The 15,537-nt window shown below is 38.6% G+C and overlaps 1 protein-coding gene and 1 pseudogene across 2 annotated transcripts in view; both read right to left on the bottom strand.

Moving 5' to 3' along the window:
- ARMH3 (armadillo like helical domain containing 3) overlaps positions 1-15,537 on the bottom strand; it is a 185,800-nt gene that overhangs the window by 92,309 nt on the left and 77,954 nt on the right. For both annotated transcript variants that reach the window (XM_041742921.1, XM_041742922.1), the window contains 2 exons: positions 12,327-12,409; positions 11,033-11,159 (listed from right to left, as the gene is read on the bottom strand). In XM_041742921.1, the coding sequence (XP_041598855.1) occupies positions 11,033-11,159; positions 12,327-12,409 (210 nt within the window). The remainder of the gene's footprint in view (positions 1-11,032; positions 11,160-12,326; positions 12,410-15,537) is intronic.
- LOC121484506 lies at positions 13,129-14,522 on the bottom strand (annotated as a pseudogene).

The raw sequence follows: 15,537 nt of genomic DNA, 5'->3' as shown, positions 1-15,537 counted from the left end.
ATCAATCTTAGCAATATTTTTCTGGATCTGTCTCCTCAGACAAAGGGGGGAAAAGCAGGAATAAATAATTGGGAATATAACAAAAATAAAATGCGTTTGCATAGAGAAGGAAGGAAAATATCAACAAAACAAGCCTACTAAATGGGAGAAGACATTTGCAAATTATATATATGATAAGGGGTTAATATCCAAAATAAAAAAATCTCCTAAACTCAACACCAAAAAACAAACAATGCAATTAAATGAGTGGAAGATTTGAATAGATGTTTTTCTGAGAAGACATATAGATGGCTAATGGACATATTTAAAAATATTCAACACGATGACTCATCAGGGAAATGCAAATCAAAACCATAATGAGGGCAGCCCTGGTGGCGCAGCAGTTTAGTGCCAAAACACCTGCAGCCGAGGGTGTGATCCTGGAGACCTGGGATCAAGTTCCACATCAGGCTTCCTGAATGGAGCCTGCTTCTCCCTCTGCCCGTGTCTCTGCCCCTCTCTCTCTGTCTCTATGAATAAATAAAATCTTAAAAAAAAAAAACACAAAACCACAATGATATCACTCTCACCCATCAGAAAGGCTAGTATGAAAAAGACAAGAAATAGCAAGTGTTGACAAGAAAGTAGAGAAAAATGAACCCTCGTGAACTTTGGTGGGAATGTAAATTAACACAGTCACCAAAAAGAATGGTATGAGGGATGCTTTAAAAATTAAACGTAAAACTACAATATGATCTAGCAATTCCATTTCTGGGTATTTATCCAAAGAAAACCAAAACACTAATTTGAAAAGATATTTGCAATCCCATGTTCACAGCAACATCATTCATAATAGCCAAGACATGGAAACAACCTAAATGACTATCAATGGATGAATGAATAAAAAATTGTGGTATGTGTGTATATATGTATACACACACACACACACACACACACACACACACACACAATGGAATATTATTCAGCCATAAAACAGAAGGAGGGATCCCTGGGTGGCGCAGTGGTTTAGCACCTGCCTTTGGCCCAGGGCACGATCCTGGAGACCCAGGATCGAATCCCACATCGGGCTCCCGGTGCATGAAGCCTGCTTATTCCTCAGCCTATGTCTCTGCCTCTCTCTCTCTCTCTGTGACTATCATAAAAATAAAAAAAAAAACAGAAGGAAACCCTATTTGTGACAATATGGATAGACCCTAAAGACATTATGTTAATAAGTGACACAGAGAAAGACAAATACTGTATGATCTTACTTATATGTGAAATCTAAAAACAAAACAAGGGATCCCTGGATGGCGCAGCGGTTTGGCACCTGCCTTTGGCCCAGGGCGTGATCCTGGACACCCGGGATCGAATCCCACGTCGGGTTCCCGGTGCATGGAGCCTGCTTCTCCCTCTGCTTGTGTCTCTGCCTCTCTCTCTCTCTCTCTCTCTCTCTTTCTCTCTGTGTGTGTGACTATCATAAATAAATAAACATTTAAAAAAATTTAAAAAATAAAAAATAAATAAAAAATAAAAAATAAAAACAAAACAAAAACCAAACCCATGAAAAAAGAGATCAGACTTGTAGCTACCAGAAACGGTGGGTGGGGGGAAGAGGAATTGAAGAAAGGTAGTCAAAAGATACAAATTTCAGTTATAGGATAAAGAAGATAAATAAGGGATGTAATTTACAATATGAGGATTTAGCTAGCATTTTTTGTATGATATACAGGAAACCTATGAAAGAGAATAAATCCTGACACACATCTTATCACAAGGAAAAAAGAATTTTTTCCTTTCTTCCTTTTTTCTTTTTATTCTATGTGAAAAGATAAATTTTAGCTGAACCTATTGTGGCAATCATTTCACTATATATGTAAATCAAACAATCATTCTGTATGCCTTAGATTTCATAGTGATGTGTGCCAATGATTTCTCAATAAACCGGTGGGAGGGGGAAACGAAGGTGAGGTACCATTTCAAGCATGGGAGAGAAAAATCCACTACTGCCTCTTTTTTTCTTGCTGTTTATTGCTAATAATCCTGTATTGAATACAGAAAGTAACTATCTGGGGGCTCTAAAAATTAAGCATAAGCAGGCCGATTACAGAAAGGAGTCAAACCCTGGAGAAACATCCACAGAAGGAGTTTCAAATTTTCTTTTCTCCTATTTTTCTTTCAGGCTTTAACAGAGACACACGGTGGAGAAGCTGGTGGGATGGCTAAAACTTCACTAGAAACCTCACCTTTCTGTAGACAGAAACCAGGAAAAGGAGCTTCTGCTGGTCAGAGAACAAAGAGAGAATCCTGGATAAATCAGGAGAATTCTGCATATAAAATTTACATAAACATGGAACAGATAGATACAGGCAGCAAAGCAAAAGCTTTAAGAACTAAATGGATATCTGAACCAAGTCTCTGACTAACACTTGAGTGGTACATGTGTGGACCAGATTCAAAGCAGCTCAGAAAAGGTTCTGAAAACTCAACAAATATTAGAACCACAACCCACAGAAGGTGAGAAGGAACTTCCAGTCTAACCCCATCTGGGTTGACTGCCTCCTAATACCAAACAAACCAATCTCCAGAGGATTATAATAGAACCCAGAGTCTACACAACATAACATTAAAAATGTCTAAGATATAATCCAAAATTATTCAATTTATGAAGCACCAGGACATACAAAGAATCAGAATACACAATAAAAGAGGAAAATGTGACCAATCCTCAAGAGAAAAACAAATGTCTGAAATGACACACTTTAAAATTATCAAAGGCTTTAAAGCAACTATTTTGACTATATTCCATGAAAAAAAGGCATACACACTTACATGAATGGTAAGATAGGACTTCTCAGCAGAGTAATTGAAATTATAAAAAAGAGGGGTGCCTGGGTGGTTCAATCAGTTAAGCATCTGCCTTCGGCTCAGGTCATGATCCCAGGGTCCTGGGACTGAGCCCCACATCCAGCTCCCTGATCAGCAGGGAGCCTGCTTCTCCCTCTCCCTTTGCCTGCCACTCCATTGCTTTGCTCTTTCTCTCTTGGTCAAATAAATAAATAAAATCTTTTTAAAAGTTTAAAAAGGGGCACCTGGGTGGCCCAGTAGTTGAGCATCTATCTGCCTTTGGCTCAGGTCATGTTCCGGGGGCCCTGGGATCAAGTCCTGAGTAGGGCTCTACACAGGGAGCCTGCTTCTCCCTCTACCTAGGTCTCTCTGCCTCTCTCATGAATAAATGGATAAAATCTGTTTAAAAAACTAAAAAATAAAAAAATAAAAAAAATAAAAAAAACCTAAAAAATAATTTTAAAATAATTTTAAATTTTTAAAAAAAGAAAACCAATTGAAACATTTAGAAGTACATATATTATGTAAAACAAAAACTCACTAGATGGGCTTAATAACAGAATAGACTGACACAGGAGTCAGTGAACCTAAAGATAGAACAGTAGAAACTATTAAATAAGAAGATTTATTTATTTGAGAGAGAGAGAGCACAAATGGGAGGGGAGCAGAAGGAAAGGGAGAGAATACTCAAGCCAATCCCCGCTGAGTGCTGAGCCCAATGCAAGGCTCAATCCCAAGATCCTGAGATCATGACCAGAGCCAAAATCAGGAGTCAGATGCTTAACTGAGCCATCCAGGCAATCCCTATGATAAAATTTTAAAATGTCAGAATCTGACATTCATTAATGAAAATAACTCTCAGGCAACTAGAAACAAAAAGGAATCTCTTCAGCTGATAAGGCATCTATTAAAAAACCCATAGCAGGGACACCTGGGTGGCTCAGTGGTTGAATGTCGGCCTTCGGCTCAGGGCGTGATCCTGGAGTCCCGGGATCGAGTCCCACATCAGGCTCCCTGCATGGAGCCTGCTTCTCCCTCTGCCTGTCTCTCTCTCTCTCTCTCTCTCTCTCTCTCTCTCTCTCTCTGTGTCTCTCATGAATAAACAAATAAAACCTTAAAAAAAAGAAAAAACCTATAGCTAACATCATACTTAATGAAGAATAACTGAATCCTTATTATCTTAAGATTGTAAAAAAGACAAATATATCCATTCTCACCACTCTGATTTAATATACTACTGGAGGGGCACCTGGGTGGCTCAGTGGTTGAGTGTCTGCCTTTGCTTCAGGTTGTGATCCCAGGGTCCTGGGATCGAGTCCTGCACTAGGCTCCCCATGGGGAGTCTGCTTCTCCCTCTGTCTATGTCTCTGCCTCTCTTTGTGTCTCTCATGAATAAATAAAATAAAATCTTTTAAAAAATAAAATAAAGTAATATGCTACTGGAGGTCCTAACCAGTGAAATAAGGCAAGAAAAAGAAATAAAAGGCATACAGATTAGAATAAAAGGAATAAGACTCATTTAAAAAATATTTTATTTATTTATTTGGGGGGTCATGAGTGAGGGAATGGGGTGTAGAGAGAGGGAAAAGCAGCAAACTCTCCACTGAGCAGGGAGCCCAATGTGAGATTTGATCCCAAGACTGTGAGATCATGACCTGAGCCAAAGGCAGACACTTAACCAACTGAGCCACCCAGGTGCCCCGAAAGGAATAAAACTCTTTTATTTACAAACTACACAGCTGTTTACATAGAAAATTCTAAAAAGATTATAAGCTACTAAATCTAGTGAGTTTAGCAAGATGACAGGATACAAAGTAAATTCAGAAATCAACAGTGCTTCTATATATTAGCAATGAGCAAATAAAAATTGAAGTTCTAAAAAATACCATTTCCAACAGCACCAGATTCCATGAAATGCTTTGAGATAAATTTAATAAAATATGTGCAGCATGTGCAATATGTTTGATTAGAAAAATCAAATACTTCAATAAATGTTCACAGGCTATAAGTTGTATTATTAAGATGTCAATTTTCCCAAAAATGATCTATAGATTCATCATAATCTATTTTAAAATTTTTATCTTTTTTAAAAGATTTTATTTATTTGAGAGTGATCGTGAGAGAGAGCACACATGCAGGGGGAGGGGCAAAGGAAGAGGGAAAAAGCAAATTCTCAGCTGAGCAGGGAGCCCAATGTGGGGGCTCCATCCCAGGACTCTGGGATCATGACTCAAGCAGAAGGCAGACACTTAACTGACTGAGCCACCCAGGTGCTCCTAGATTCATCCTAATCTTAATTAAAATCCCAGTAGGGTTTTAACAAAAACATATACTTAAATTCATATGAAAAAGTATCTAAGATAGCCAAAACAATTTTGAGACAGAATAAAACTGAGGAGCTAGCTCAGTCAGTGGAGCATGAGGCTCTTGATCTCAGGACTGTGAGTTCAAGTCCCACTTTGGGTGTAACGATTACCGTAAAATCTTCAAAAAAAAAATCCTGGGGTGCCTGGGTAGCTCAATTAGTTAGGTGTCCAATTCTTGATTTTGGCTCAGGTCATGATCTCAGGGTTGTGAAATCAAGCCCTGCATCAGGCTATGTGCTCAGGAGGGAATCTTCTTCTCTCCTTCTCCCTCTCACTCTCCCTCTGTCCCTCCTCCTCACACTCACTCTCTTTTTCTTGCTCTCTAAAATAAAACAAAAACACTTAAAATCTTTTAAAAAAAGAACAAAGTTGAAGGACTCACACTATCTGCTTTCAAGAATTACTTTTATAGTAATCAAGGCAGTGTTATTTGTGAAAGGAAAGATACATACAGCAACAGGATAGAATATTTACACATGTAAAGTCAACTGATTTTTGACAAAGCAATTCAATAGAGAAACACCACTCAACAAATGGTGCTGAAACAAGTGGACCTGCATATGTAAAACATGAACCCCAATCCAAACCTAGCAGTATATAGAGAAATTAACTTGAACTGAATCTCAGATCTAAATATAAAGTACTAAAACCATAAAACTCCTAGAAAAAAAAGAGAGATAATAATAATTTTATCCTTGGGTTAGAGAAAGATATCTTAGATACTACACAAAAAGCACAAACCCATAAAAGAAAAAATTAATAAACTATTCAAAATTTAAAACTTCTTTGGTAGTTTGCAACCAAGAAAAATGGAAATCTGCTAGGTGTATTATAACAAAAATCTTTCCCTAATAGGCGGATGGGACTGAAAAATAAGTATCATTATTTGATAAGAAAAAACAAATGGCGTGCCTGGGTCACTCAGTCAGTTAACTGTCCAATTCTTGGTTTTGGTTCAGGTCATGATCTCAGGGTTGTGTGACTGAGCCCCACATCAGGCTCTGCGCTCAAGTGTGAAGTCTACTCAAGATTCTTTCCCCTCCCTCTCCGTTCTCCTCTGCTCCTCCCCCTGCTCAAGTTCATGCATGCTCTCTCTCTCTTAAATTAATAAAAATCTTTTTAAAAAAAAAGTCTTTGAAAGACATTAAGAAAATGAAAATACAAGCTACAATCTGAAAGAAAATATTTGTAAAACACATAACCAATAAAGGACCAGTGTGCAAAATAGACATTTCTTCAAAGAAGACATACAAATGACCAACAGACACATGAAAAAATGCTCACCATCAAGGAAATACAAATCAAAACCACAATGAGATAAAACCTCACAACAGTCAGAATGGCTAAAATTAACAAGTCAGGAAATGACAGATGCTGGCACACATGAGGAGAAAGGGGAATCCTCTTACACTGGTGGTGGGAATGCAAGCTGGTGCAGCCACTCTGGAAAACAGTATGGAGGTTCCTCAAAAAACTGAAAATATAGAACTACCTTATGACCCACCAATTGCACTACTGGGTATTTACCACAAAGACACAAATGTAGTGATCTGAAGGGGCACCTGCATCCCAATGTTTATAGTAGCAATGTCCACAATAGCCAAACCAGGGAAAGAGCCCAAATGTTTACCAACAGGTGAATGGATAAAGATGTGGGATACACACACACACACACACACACACACACACACACACACACAAAATGGACTTTACTCAGTCATCAAAAGAAATCTTTCCATTTGCAATAATATGGACTGAACTAGATGATATTTTGCTAAGTGAAATAAGTTAACTAGAGAAAGACAATTATCATATGATCTCACTGTTGTGGAATTTAAGAAACAAAACAGAGGATCATAGGGGAAGAGAGGAAAAAAATAAAACAGACAAAATCAGAGCGGAAGATAAACCATAAGAAACTCTTAATCATAGGAAACAAACAAATCATAGGGTTGCTAGAGGGGAGGAAGGTGGAAGGACGGGGTGACTGGGTAATGAACATTAAGGAGGGCACGTGATGTAATGAGCACTGCGTTATTATATGACTGATGAATCACTGACCTCTATGCCTAAAACCAATAATACATTATATGTTAATTAATTGAATTTAAATAAAATAAAAAATAAATCATACACACACATGTGAGAAATCTCACATCTCAAAATTATTATGACTGATGAATCACTGACCTCTATGCCTAAAACCAATAATACATTATATGTTAATTAATTGAATTTAAATAAAATAAAAAATAAATCATACACACACATGTGAGAAATCTCACATCTCAAAATTAAAAAATCAAACAACCATTTCTCCTTAAAGAAGAACTCTAAATAATGGGTTAGCGATAAAGGTTAATAACATATACCTAAATGTGATGAAAAGGCCACTTTGACTTTGTGGCATTCTTCCTGAAAACCCAGAACCCCAGTCCAACCCTGAATAAATCATGAGACAGACAAAATTGAGGAAGATTCTCCTCAAAACTGTCAAAATCATGAAAAACAAAGAAATACTAAGAAACTGTCAGACTGTAAGAAACTAAAGAGATATTAAAATTAAATGTAACATGGATAGAATTCTGGAATCCAGAAAGGACATTAGAGGAAAAAGTAGTAGAATCCAAATAAAGTCTAGAGTTTAGTTTGTGTGTGTGGTAGAAAAAAACACATATAAAATTTACCTTCTACCGTCTTAGCCATTTTTAAGTGTATTGTTCCATAGTGTTAAGCACACTTACATTGTTGCAAAACAGATTTGCAGAACCTTTTTTCCTTGCAGAAGTGAAGTCCTAGTTGTTAAATAACTTCCTTTGCACCCTCCCCCATCCCTTGGTAACCACCATTCTACTTTCTGTATCTACAAATTTGACTACTTTAGATATCTCACATAAATGGGACCATACAGTATTGTCCTTTTGTGACTTGCTTATTTCACTTAGCATGATGTTCTCAACATTCATCCACACTGTAGCATATAACAGACTGCCTTCCATTTTATTTTATATTTTATTTTTTATATTTTATTTTATTTATTTATTCGTGAGAGACACTGAAAGAGAAAGAGGCAGAGATACAGATAGAGGGAGAAGCAGGCTTCCATGCAGGGAGCCCGACATGGGACTCGATCCCAGGTCTCCAGGATGACGCCCTAGGCTAAAGGCAGTGATACACTGCTGAGCCACCTGGGCTGCCCCTCCCTTCCTTTTAAAGACTGCATAGTATTCCATTCAATGTATACACCACATTTTACTTATCCATTCATCCTTTAGTGGCCATTTGTGTTGCTTTCATCTTTTGGCTATTATAAAAAATGTTGCCATGAACATGAGTATGCAATGTTTTTTTTTAATAGGCAAAAGATCTTCAAAACCAAAGAAGATGGCAAATAACAATAGGAAAGATGTTCAACATCATTATTCATTTGGGAAATACAAATTAAAACCATAATGAGGGCAGCCTGGGTGGCTCAGCGGTTTAGCGGGCCTATTGCAGCTACAGCAGCAAGATATGAGAGCTGAGAATACCAAGTTCCAGTTGTCGTATCAAGACTCATGGTCTCTTTTTTTAGGAGCTAGGAAGTCTTCATGAGATCCCTCTAGCAGATTTCTATTGCCAAATGTGCTCAGTGTTCCTTACATGGTTTGCATCTACCCAGCTTTACCAATATCCTTGTTTTTGAGATTGTAGACTTTTTTCTATACACATTTATCAAAACTCAGAACTGTATATTAAAGACGGTGAATTTTACCATACATGTAAATTATAACTTAAAAAACCTGACTTAAAAAACTAAATATTTTTCCATCATACTTTATACAAAATGGAAAACACTGAAATATGTTCTGTTGTGTTTCAGTTAGTGACATTTTAAATTTTCCTATCTGTGCTCTCCCTTGGCAGATTTGAGCATGCCCAGATATGCTCTCATATCTTGCTGCTGTAGCTATAAGGGCTTACCTCATTTGACTATGCACATGGCCAACTGAGTAGGTATGTCAGGCTTCTATAAAACATCTCCCCCACTCCAACTCTACTTCCTTTCCTCACTGAAAAACATCTTTATTCACCTAACAATGGATGCTAAGGCCTCTAGGGCAGCTCTTCACCCTCGGAAAAAAAAGTCTACGATCTCAAAAACAAGAATATTGGTAAAGCTGGGTAGATACAAACCATGTAAGGAACACTGAGCATATTTGGCAATAGAAATCTGCTAGAGCGTTCTCTCAAGACTTCCTAGCTCCTAAAAAAAGAGACCATGAGTCTTGATACGACAACTGGAACTTGCTATTCTCAGGGAACTTGTTGACCTGATGCTAAAACTATTATACTGAGAGAGTGGAGAAAGAAAACACCTGGGTCCTTGCAAACACTGTTAAGCATCAGATCACACCTTTCTGGAACCATCATTCCTTAGAATTCTTACAAAGTGAAATAATTTCCCTATTGTTCAAGGTAGTTTAAGTCAGAGTTTTTTGATACCTGCAGGTGAAAACATCCTACTAATACAAGGCCCTCCTCCCACTGCCTAAAACATCATTGCAGGGGTGGCCCGGGTGGCTCAGTGGTTTAGCGCTGCCTTCAACCCAGAGCCTGATCCTGGAGATCCCGGATCGAGTCCCACGTCAGGCTCCCTGCATGGAGCCTGCTTCTCCCTCTGCCTGTGTCTGCTTCTCTCTCTCTCTCTCTGTCTCTCATGAATAAATAAATAATTAAAAAAAAAAAAAACATCATTGCAAAGCTATTTGTGGCTCTTAAAAGTCTTCCTCTACTGCTCTAAAAAAGAAAATGTATTAGAAAAAAATATTCTCCTCCTAGGTAATTCTTCTTTTCCACTGTTTGCTTCTATCCTTTCTTCTAGTACTTGTTCCAAACCCCCTCCAATTTTCACATGATACAGGAGAGAGTTTTCACAAATAGTCTCAACAAAAGGGATAAAGCAAACCAATCTGTAGTGAAAGAAAGCTGACTGGCATTGCCCAGAGATAGAAAGCAAGTGATAGAGGTGGTAAGAGATTGTAGGAAGGACATAAAGAGATACAAGAAAACTTTGGAAAGGGATGGATATGTTCATTATCTTGATTGTAGTGAAAGCTTCATGTACATATGTATGTCAAAACTTAACAAAAATTGTATACTTTAAATAAGTGCAGTTTATTATATATCAATTGTACCTCAATAAGCTAGTGAGAGTTTTCTTAATAGTTTTAGTGAGGAGCTTTCTGTTTCTGTGCAATCTACAGAAACCTTTCCTGACCTTTCAAACTCTAGGTAGGTTTGTAGACTTTTCACTCAAATTTACAGGGATACATGTTCTCTTTCAGAAATAAGTTATATTTACTATGGCCACAGAGTAAATTTTCACTGAGCCAATTCCCAAATGGTTTGCAAGAAAGATTTTTATCTAATGCCCACTTCTTCTTGTAGGTTTTGCTAAAAATACATAGCTACATTAAAACTCTTTAAAATCCTGTACCTTTTCAAATCACACAATGTTCCTTTGGGATCCAAGCTCTTCTAGTTGCTGCTGTCAATTTCCACCCACTCTCTCACTCCCATCTCACTGGCAGCCACTAAATCCACAAGCCTCCATATTCTCTCTCTCACACACAAACATAAGGGCTATAGGGCTGCTAACCAGCTTTCTACTGAGATGAATTTTGAGTTCCCCAAAGCATTCTACATATAACTTCCTATTGCCTGAGAAAAGACTTCTATATTTCGATGCCAAGCAGGGCACCAAGCAACTAGAAGAGAATCTTTTGTAGTCTTTTCTCCTTACATGCCAAAAATCACAGCAGATAGGGAGAGGGGAGTAAAAAGAAAAGACAGCTTACCCATAGAGTAGAGGTTGTCAAAGCTCTGGTGCATGCGGATAATTTCATAGTACAGTTCATCATAGCTGCTGGGAGTAGGCAGGAATGTGTCGCCATATGTGATAAACATATTAAATAGGTTCACAATCTAAAAAAGAAGCGAAACCCCATACACAGGCATCACTCTATGAAGACCAGCAGGGTACTGTCAGTAGTATGTTGTAGCCAGTTCTTACTGGCTTTAACAGAACTGACTGTTAAATTTTCAGGAATTTTATGAGCTGGTTGTTTAACAAAGCCATTATTATAAACTAACATATAAACTTACAATTCAATAAATTGTATTAAAATGAATACTCAAATTCATAACTTCCTAATTATTTTTTATCTTTTAGTATTATTTATGTTCTTGAGATTAATTTTCATTAATTATATCTGTGTCGTGGAACTATCATATAATGGTATGTTACTGCTCATCTCCCCAGCTCTGCATTCAACAATGGCACATTGTTAGCTTGAAATTGGCCATGATGGGAGTAGTTTTACCACAGAAATCCACAAATGCTACAAATCAGGGCTTTTCCCCCTCATATGTTAAACTTTTATGAACACATTGGGTAACCTTCTAAGAAGACAGTCAAAAAGCATAATCCCTTCCTTCTGCTCTAAATAACCACTCAGATAAACAGGCGTCTGTACTGTCCCTCTGAAACCAAGTACAGCTATGATCAAACCATTCATCTGGCTGGGACACCTCCAGAGGCTTCGCTCTGTATCAACACAGAGACTATAGTAGTCTAGTACAGTCTCTCACCAGGGACCAAGGCTCACAGAGATCTGACCCATACCTGCCCCTGCCAGAAAATACACTCTCATGAAAGAATCTCAAGTTTGCCAAAGATATGGGTGAGAGGGAAGAGTAGGGAGCGCCAGTCTAGAGATTCAAATCCAAAAGGAAAATAAAGGCCTGGCTCCCCTATGCCATAGCTGCCAGAAATACCAGCTCCTGTTTCAACCTGGCCCATCTGTCTTTGGGTATGGCTTCAGAAAAAGGAAAAAAAAATGTTTTTAGTTGAAGTACAGTTGACACATATTACATTAGTTTCAGGTGTATAACACAGTGATTCAACAAGTCTTTATATTGTGCTATGCTCACAAGTAGAGCTACCGTCCGTCACCATGTAACACCGTTACAACACCATTAACTATACTCCCTATTCTGTACCTTTAATCCCCACGACTTATTCTTTCCATTATTAGAAGCCTGCACCTCCCACTCCCCTTAAGAAATATTTTTGTTGTTGTTGTTACTCACCATAAGGGCTAATGTAAAAATGTTGTGTTTGGCCAAAAGTACAGTCTCATTTGACATAAGGAACTTCAGCAAATTTATCAAGGCTTTAAAAAAAAAAAAAAAAAAGACATCAACAAGGTATTCAAAGAATAATCAATAAAGTTAAATGAAAGCAATGACAACAGATTTAGATCTAAGAAACCCAAATAGGGCTAGAACACAGCTACCTAGAACTTTTTTAAAAGCAGGTAAGGTAGGGATCCCTGGGTGGCGCAGCAGTTTGGCGCCTGCCTTTGGCCCAGGGCGCGATCCTGGAGACCCGGGATCGAATCCCACGTCGGGCTTCCGGTGCATGGAGCCTGCTTCTCCCTCTGCCTATGTCTCTGCCTCTCTCTCTCTCTCTCTCTCTCTGTGACTATCATAAATAAATAAAAATTTAAAAAAAATAAAAATAAAAAAAAAGCAGGTAAGGTAGATATATCTGAGGCAAGTAATGACCTTCTGAAGCACATATCTACTTATCTGCCCGTAGAAGGTTTTTATTTTTTTTTATTTTTTATTTTTTTAAATTTATTTATTATAGTCACACAGAGAGAGAGAGAGAGAGAGAGAGAGAGAGAGGCAGAGACATAGGCAGAGGGAGAAGCAGGCTCCATGCATCGGGAGCCTAACGTGGGATTTGATCCTGGGTCTCCAGGATCATGCCCTGGGCCAAAGGCAGACGCCAAACCGCTGTGCCACCCTGGGATCCCCCGTAGAAGGTTTTTAAAAATCTACTTCTTTGTGATGCTTTTTTTTCTTGGACATTATTAGTTTATCATAAAAGAGATACACAAAAATTACATGATGAACGATTTCACAACTTCACTGGAATGAGCAGCTTCACTTAATGCCATTTCAATGTTTTTTTTTCAGTTTACATCCTTTCCAAGAATGTCACCATCTCTAAATAAGAAATAATCCTTGTCATCTAGAACTACTTTGGTGCTTCCATATTCCGAGAGAAGAACTTGATCTCCAACTTTCACATCAATTAGTTGAATCTCTCCACCCTTTCCTTTGGAGCCCTATCTAACAGCTACTACTGTTACTTGAAATAGTTTTCCTTGAGATTTTTCTGGGAGCATAATGCCTCCTCTGGTTACATATTGGGCAACTCTCCTTTCAACTAAAACTCAAAGAGAGGAAGAAACTTTCTAATGCCTGTCCTGCCATGACTCTAGCTGCTGCAAGGGAGACCCACAGTCTGACCTCTTATCAGTTATACTCAGAAATCTGACTATAGGGGCACCTGGCTCAGTCAGTTAAGCATCTGCCTTTGGCTCAGGTCATGATCCCAGGGTCCTGCGATCAAGTCTTGCACTGGCCTCCTTGTTCATTGGGGAGGCTGCTTCTCCCTCTCTATCTGCCCCTTCCCCTTGTTCATGCTCTCTCTCTCTCTCTCAAAATAAATAAATAAAAATCTTAAAACAAAACAAAAAAGAACATCTTAGTATTCCAAATTTACTTTCATATAGTGATTTTCCCACTTAATTTTCTCAACTTATAGGTCAAAATGAGGGTCCACCTCTCATCCCAGGCTGCTGGCATGTCATTTCACTATGTTTTAGCTATGCATTTGTTTCAAACATCATGGCTAAAGAGGGATAACTCTCAATTCTAACTAGTCACCAGATGTCCCAAGTAATTTGGACTTCAACTCTGGATGGGAGGAGAGCTCATGAAAAGAAAAGAAAAAACAAAAAAACAAAACAACAACAACAACAAAAAAAACTTAACTGTTAAAACAAAAGTGCAGGGGCATCTGGGTGGCTCAATGGTTGAGCGTCTGCCTTCAGCTCAGGTCATGATCCCAGGGTCGAGTCCCCTGCTAGGCGAGCTCTCCAGGGAGCCTGCTTTTCCCTCTGTCTTTCTGTGTCTCTCATGAATAAAAAAATGAAATCTTAAAAATAGAAAAAAAAAAAAAAAAAAAAGGACAGCTTGCTCTTTCCTTTCTCAATCATGACAACACTTACCAAAAAGGTACCCTTTCTCCCTGGTATGCTTAATGAGGATTAAAACCCAAGCAACCTCAGTTAAAAGACTGAGTGCCAAGTCCCTAGCTTAACAGTGGAGCTATAAAGACATTTTTGCAAATAAACATTAAGCATAAAAGAAATCAGTCCCCTTGCTCTCTTTCACCCACAACCAGGAAGTAAATCCTATTTCTGTGCCCATCGTGATTGGTGCCACTGTACCTACCTCCTCTACTTGATGGAAAACTATGAAGAAGGGCATTCAGCAGCTGCAAGCAATTGGTGGTCCTTCTGTCTTTTCCCCCTCAACCCTCTCTACTCCCACAGACACAAAAAAGGCTTGATCTCTCCTTTTCTAAGACTGTATCTGCTTCTTTGCCAACAAAGAATTCCATTCTCCCATGCTGTCTGAGCTTTGTGTGAAGTTTACTACCCTTCCAGAAGAGACGTGAGCTTTGATTTGAAACAGCAGGGAATGATGAGTAGGAGTAAGACTCTCCAGATACTTGCTGCCTGCCACACAACACTCCTTACTCTCAACTTCTGAAATCACAGATACAGTAAAGAAACAGCAGGCAAGGAAAAGTACAAGACCCTGTCTATGTTCTGTTTCTAAAGCTTGAATCTTCCCCTCAAATAGCAAAAAAGCCTTGCTAGAGATGAAGGTCATAGGCATCCTCATTTATGAACTCTTCACCCTCACACTGACTCAAGTTCTCTAAGGTTTCATGATGGAAAGGCAAATGATAGGCAGTTGGCCCTTTTGATGTTATCTGTTAACAAGCAATCTGTTGGACTAGACCCCAAAAAAGCTCCATAGGAGCCCATTCTGGATCACACGACCTGTTTAACTCCTACCAGGAGCTCAGAGAATGAAGGGGACTAGCTAAAATCAACATAAAAATGACTAACCCACCCCAAACCTCTCTTTTTAATGAAGATCATCTTGCTGAGTTATTTAAGGGCTGCCCACTCTACCTCCTACCCCCAGAGTTTAGACAAGCCCTGTTAATGGATAAATCACCTGACAATCAGACTCTATAAACTCAGAGACAACAAGAGAAAAGGACGGATAGAGCATGTGGCACTGGGCAAAACAGCAATACATAATGGCTGGAGAGAGACAAAGCAGCTTTTGCACACATCCAATCAATGAGGGCTTTTGTCCCTAGCACACTCAACACAAAGATGCAGTCTCAGCAGTGGTTATGTGGTAA

The sequence above is a fragment of the Vulpes lagopus genome, chromosome 2 (genome assembly GCF_018345385.1).
Source record: "Vulpes lagopus strain Blue_001 chromosome 2, ASM1834538v1, whole genome shotgun sequence".
NCBI lineage: Eukaryota > Metazoa > Chordata > Mammalia > Carnivora > Canidae > Vulpes > Vulpes lagopus.
The sequence above is the reverse complement of the archived record's forward strand: the minus strand, read 5'-3'. Positions and strand labels throughout refer to the sequence as shown.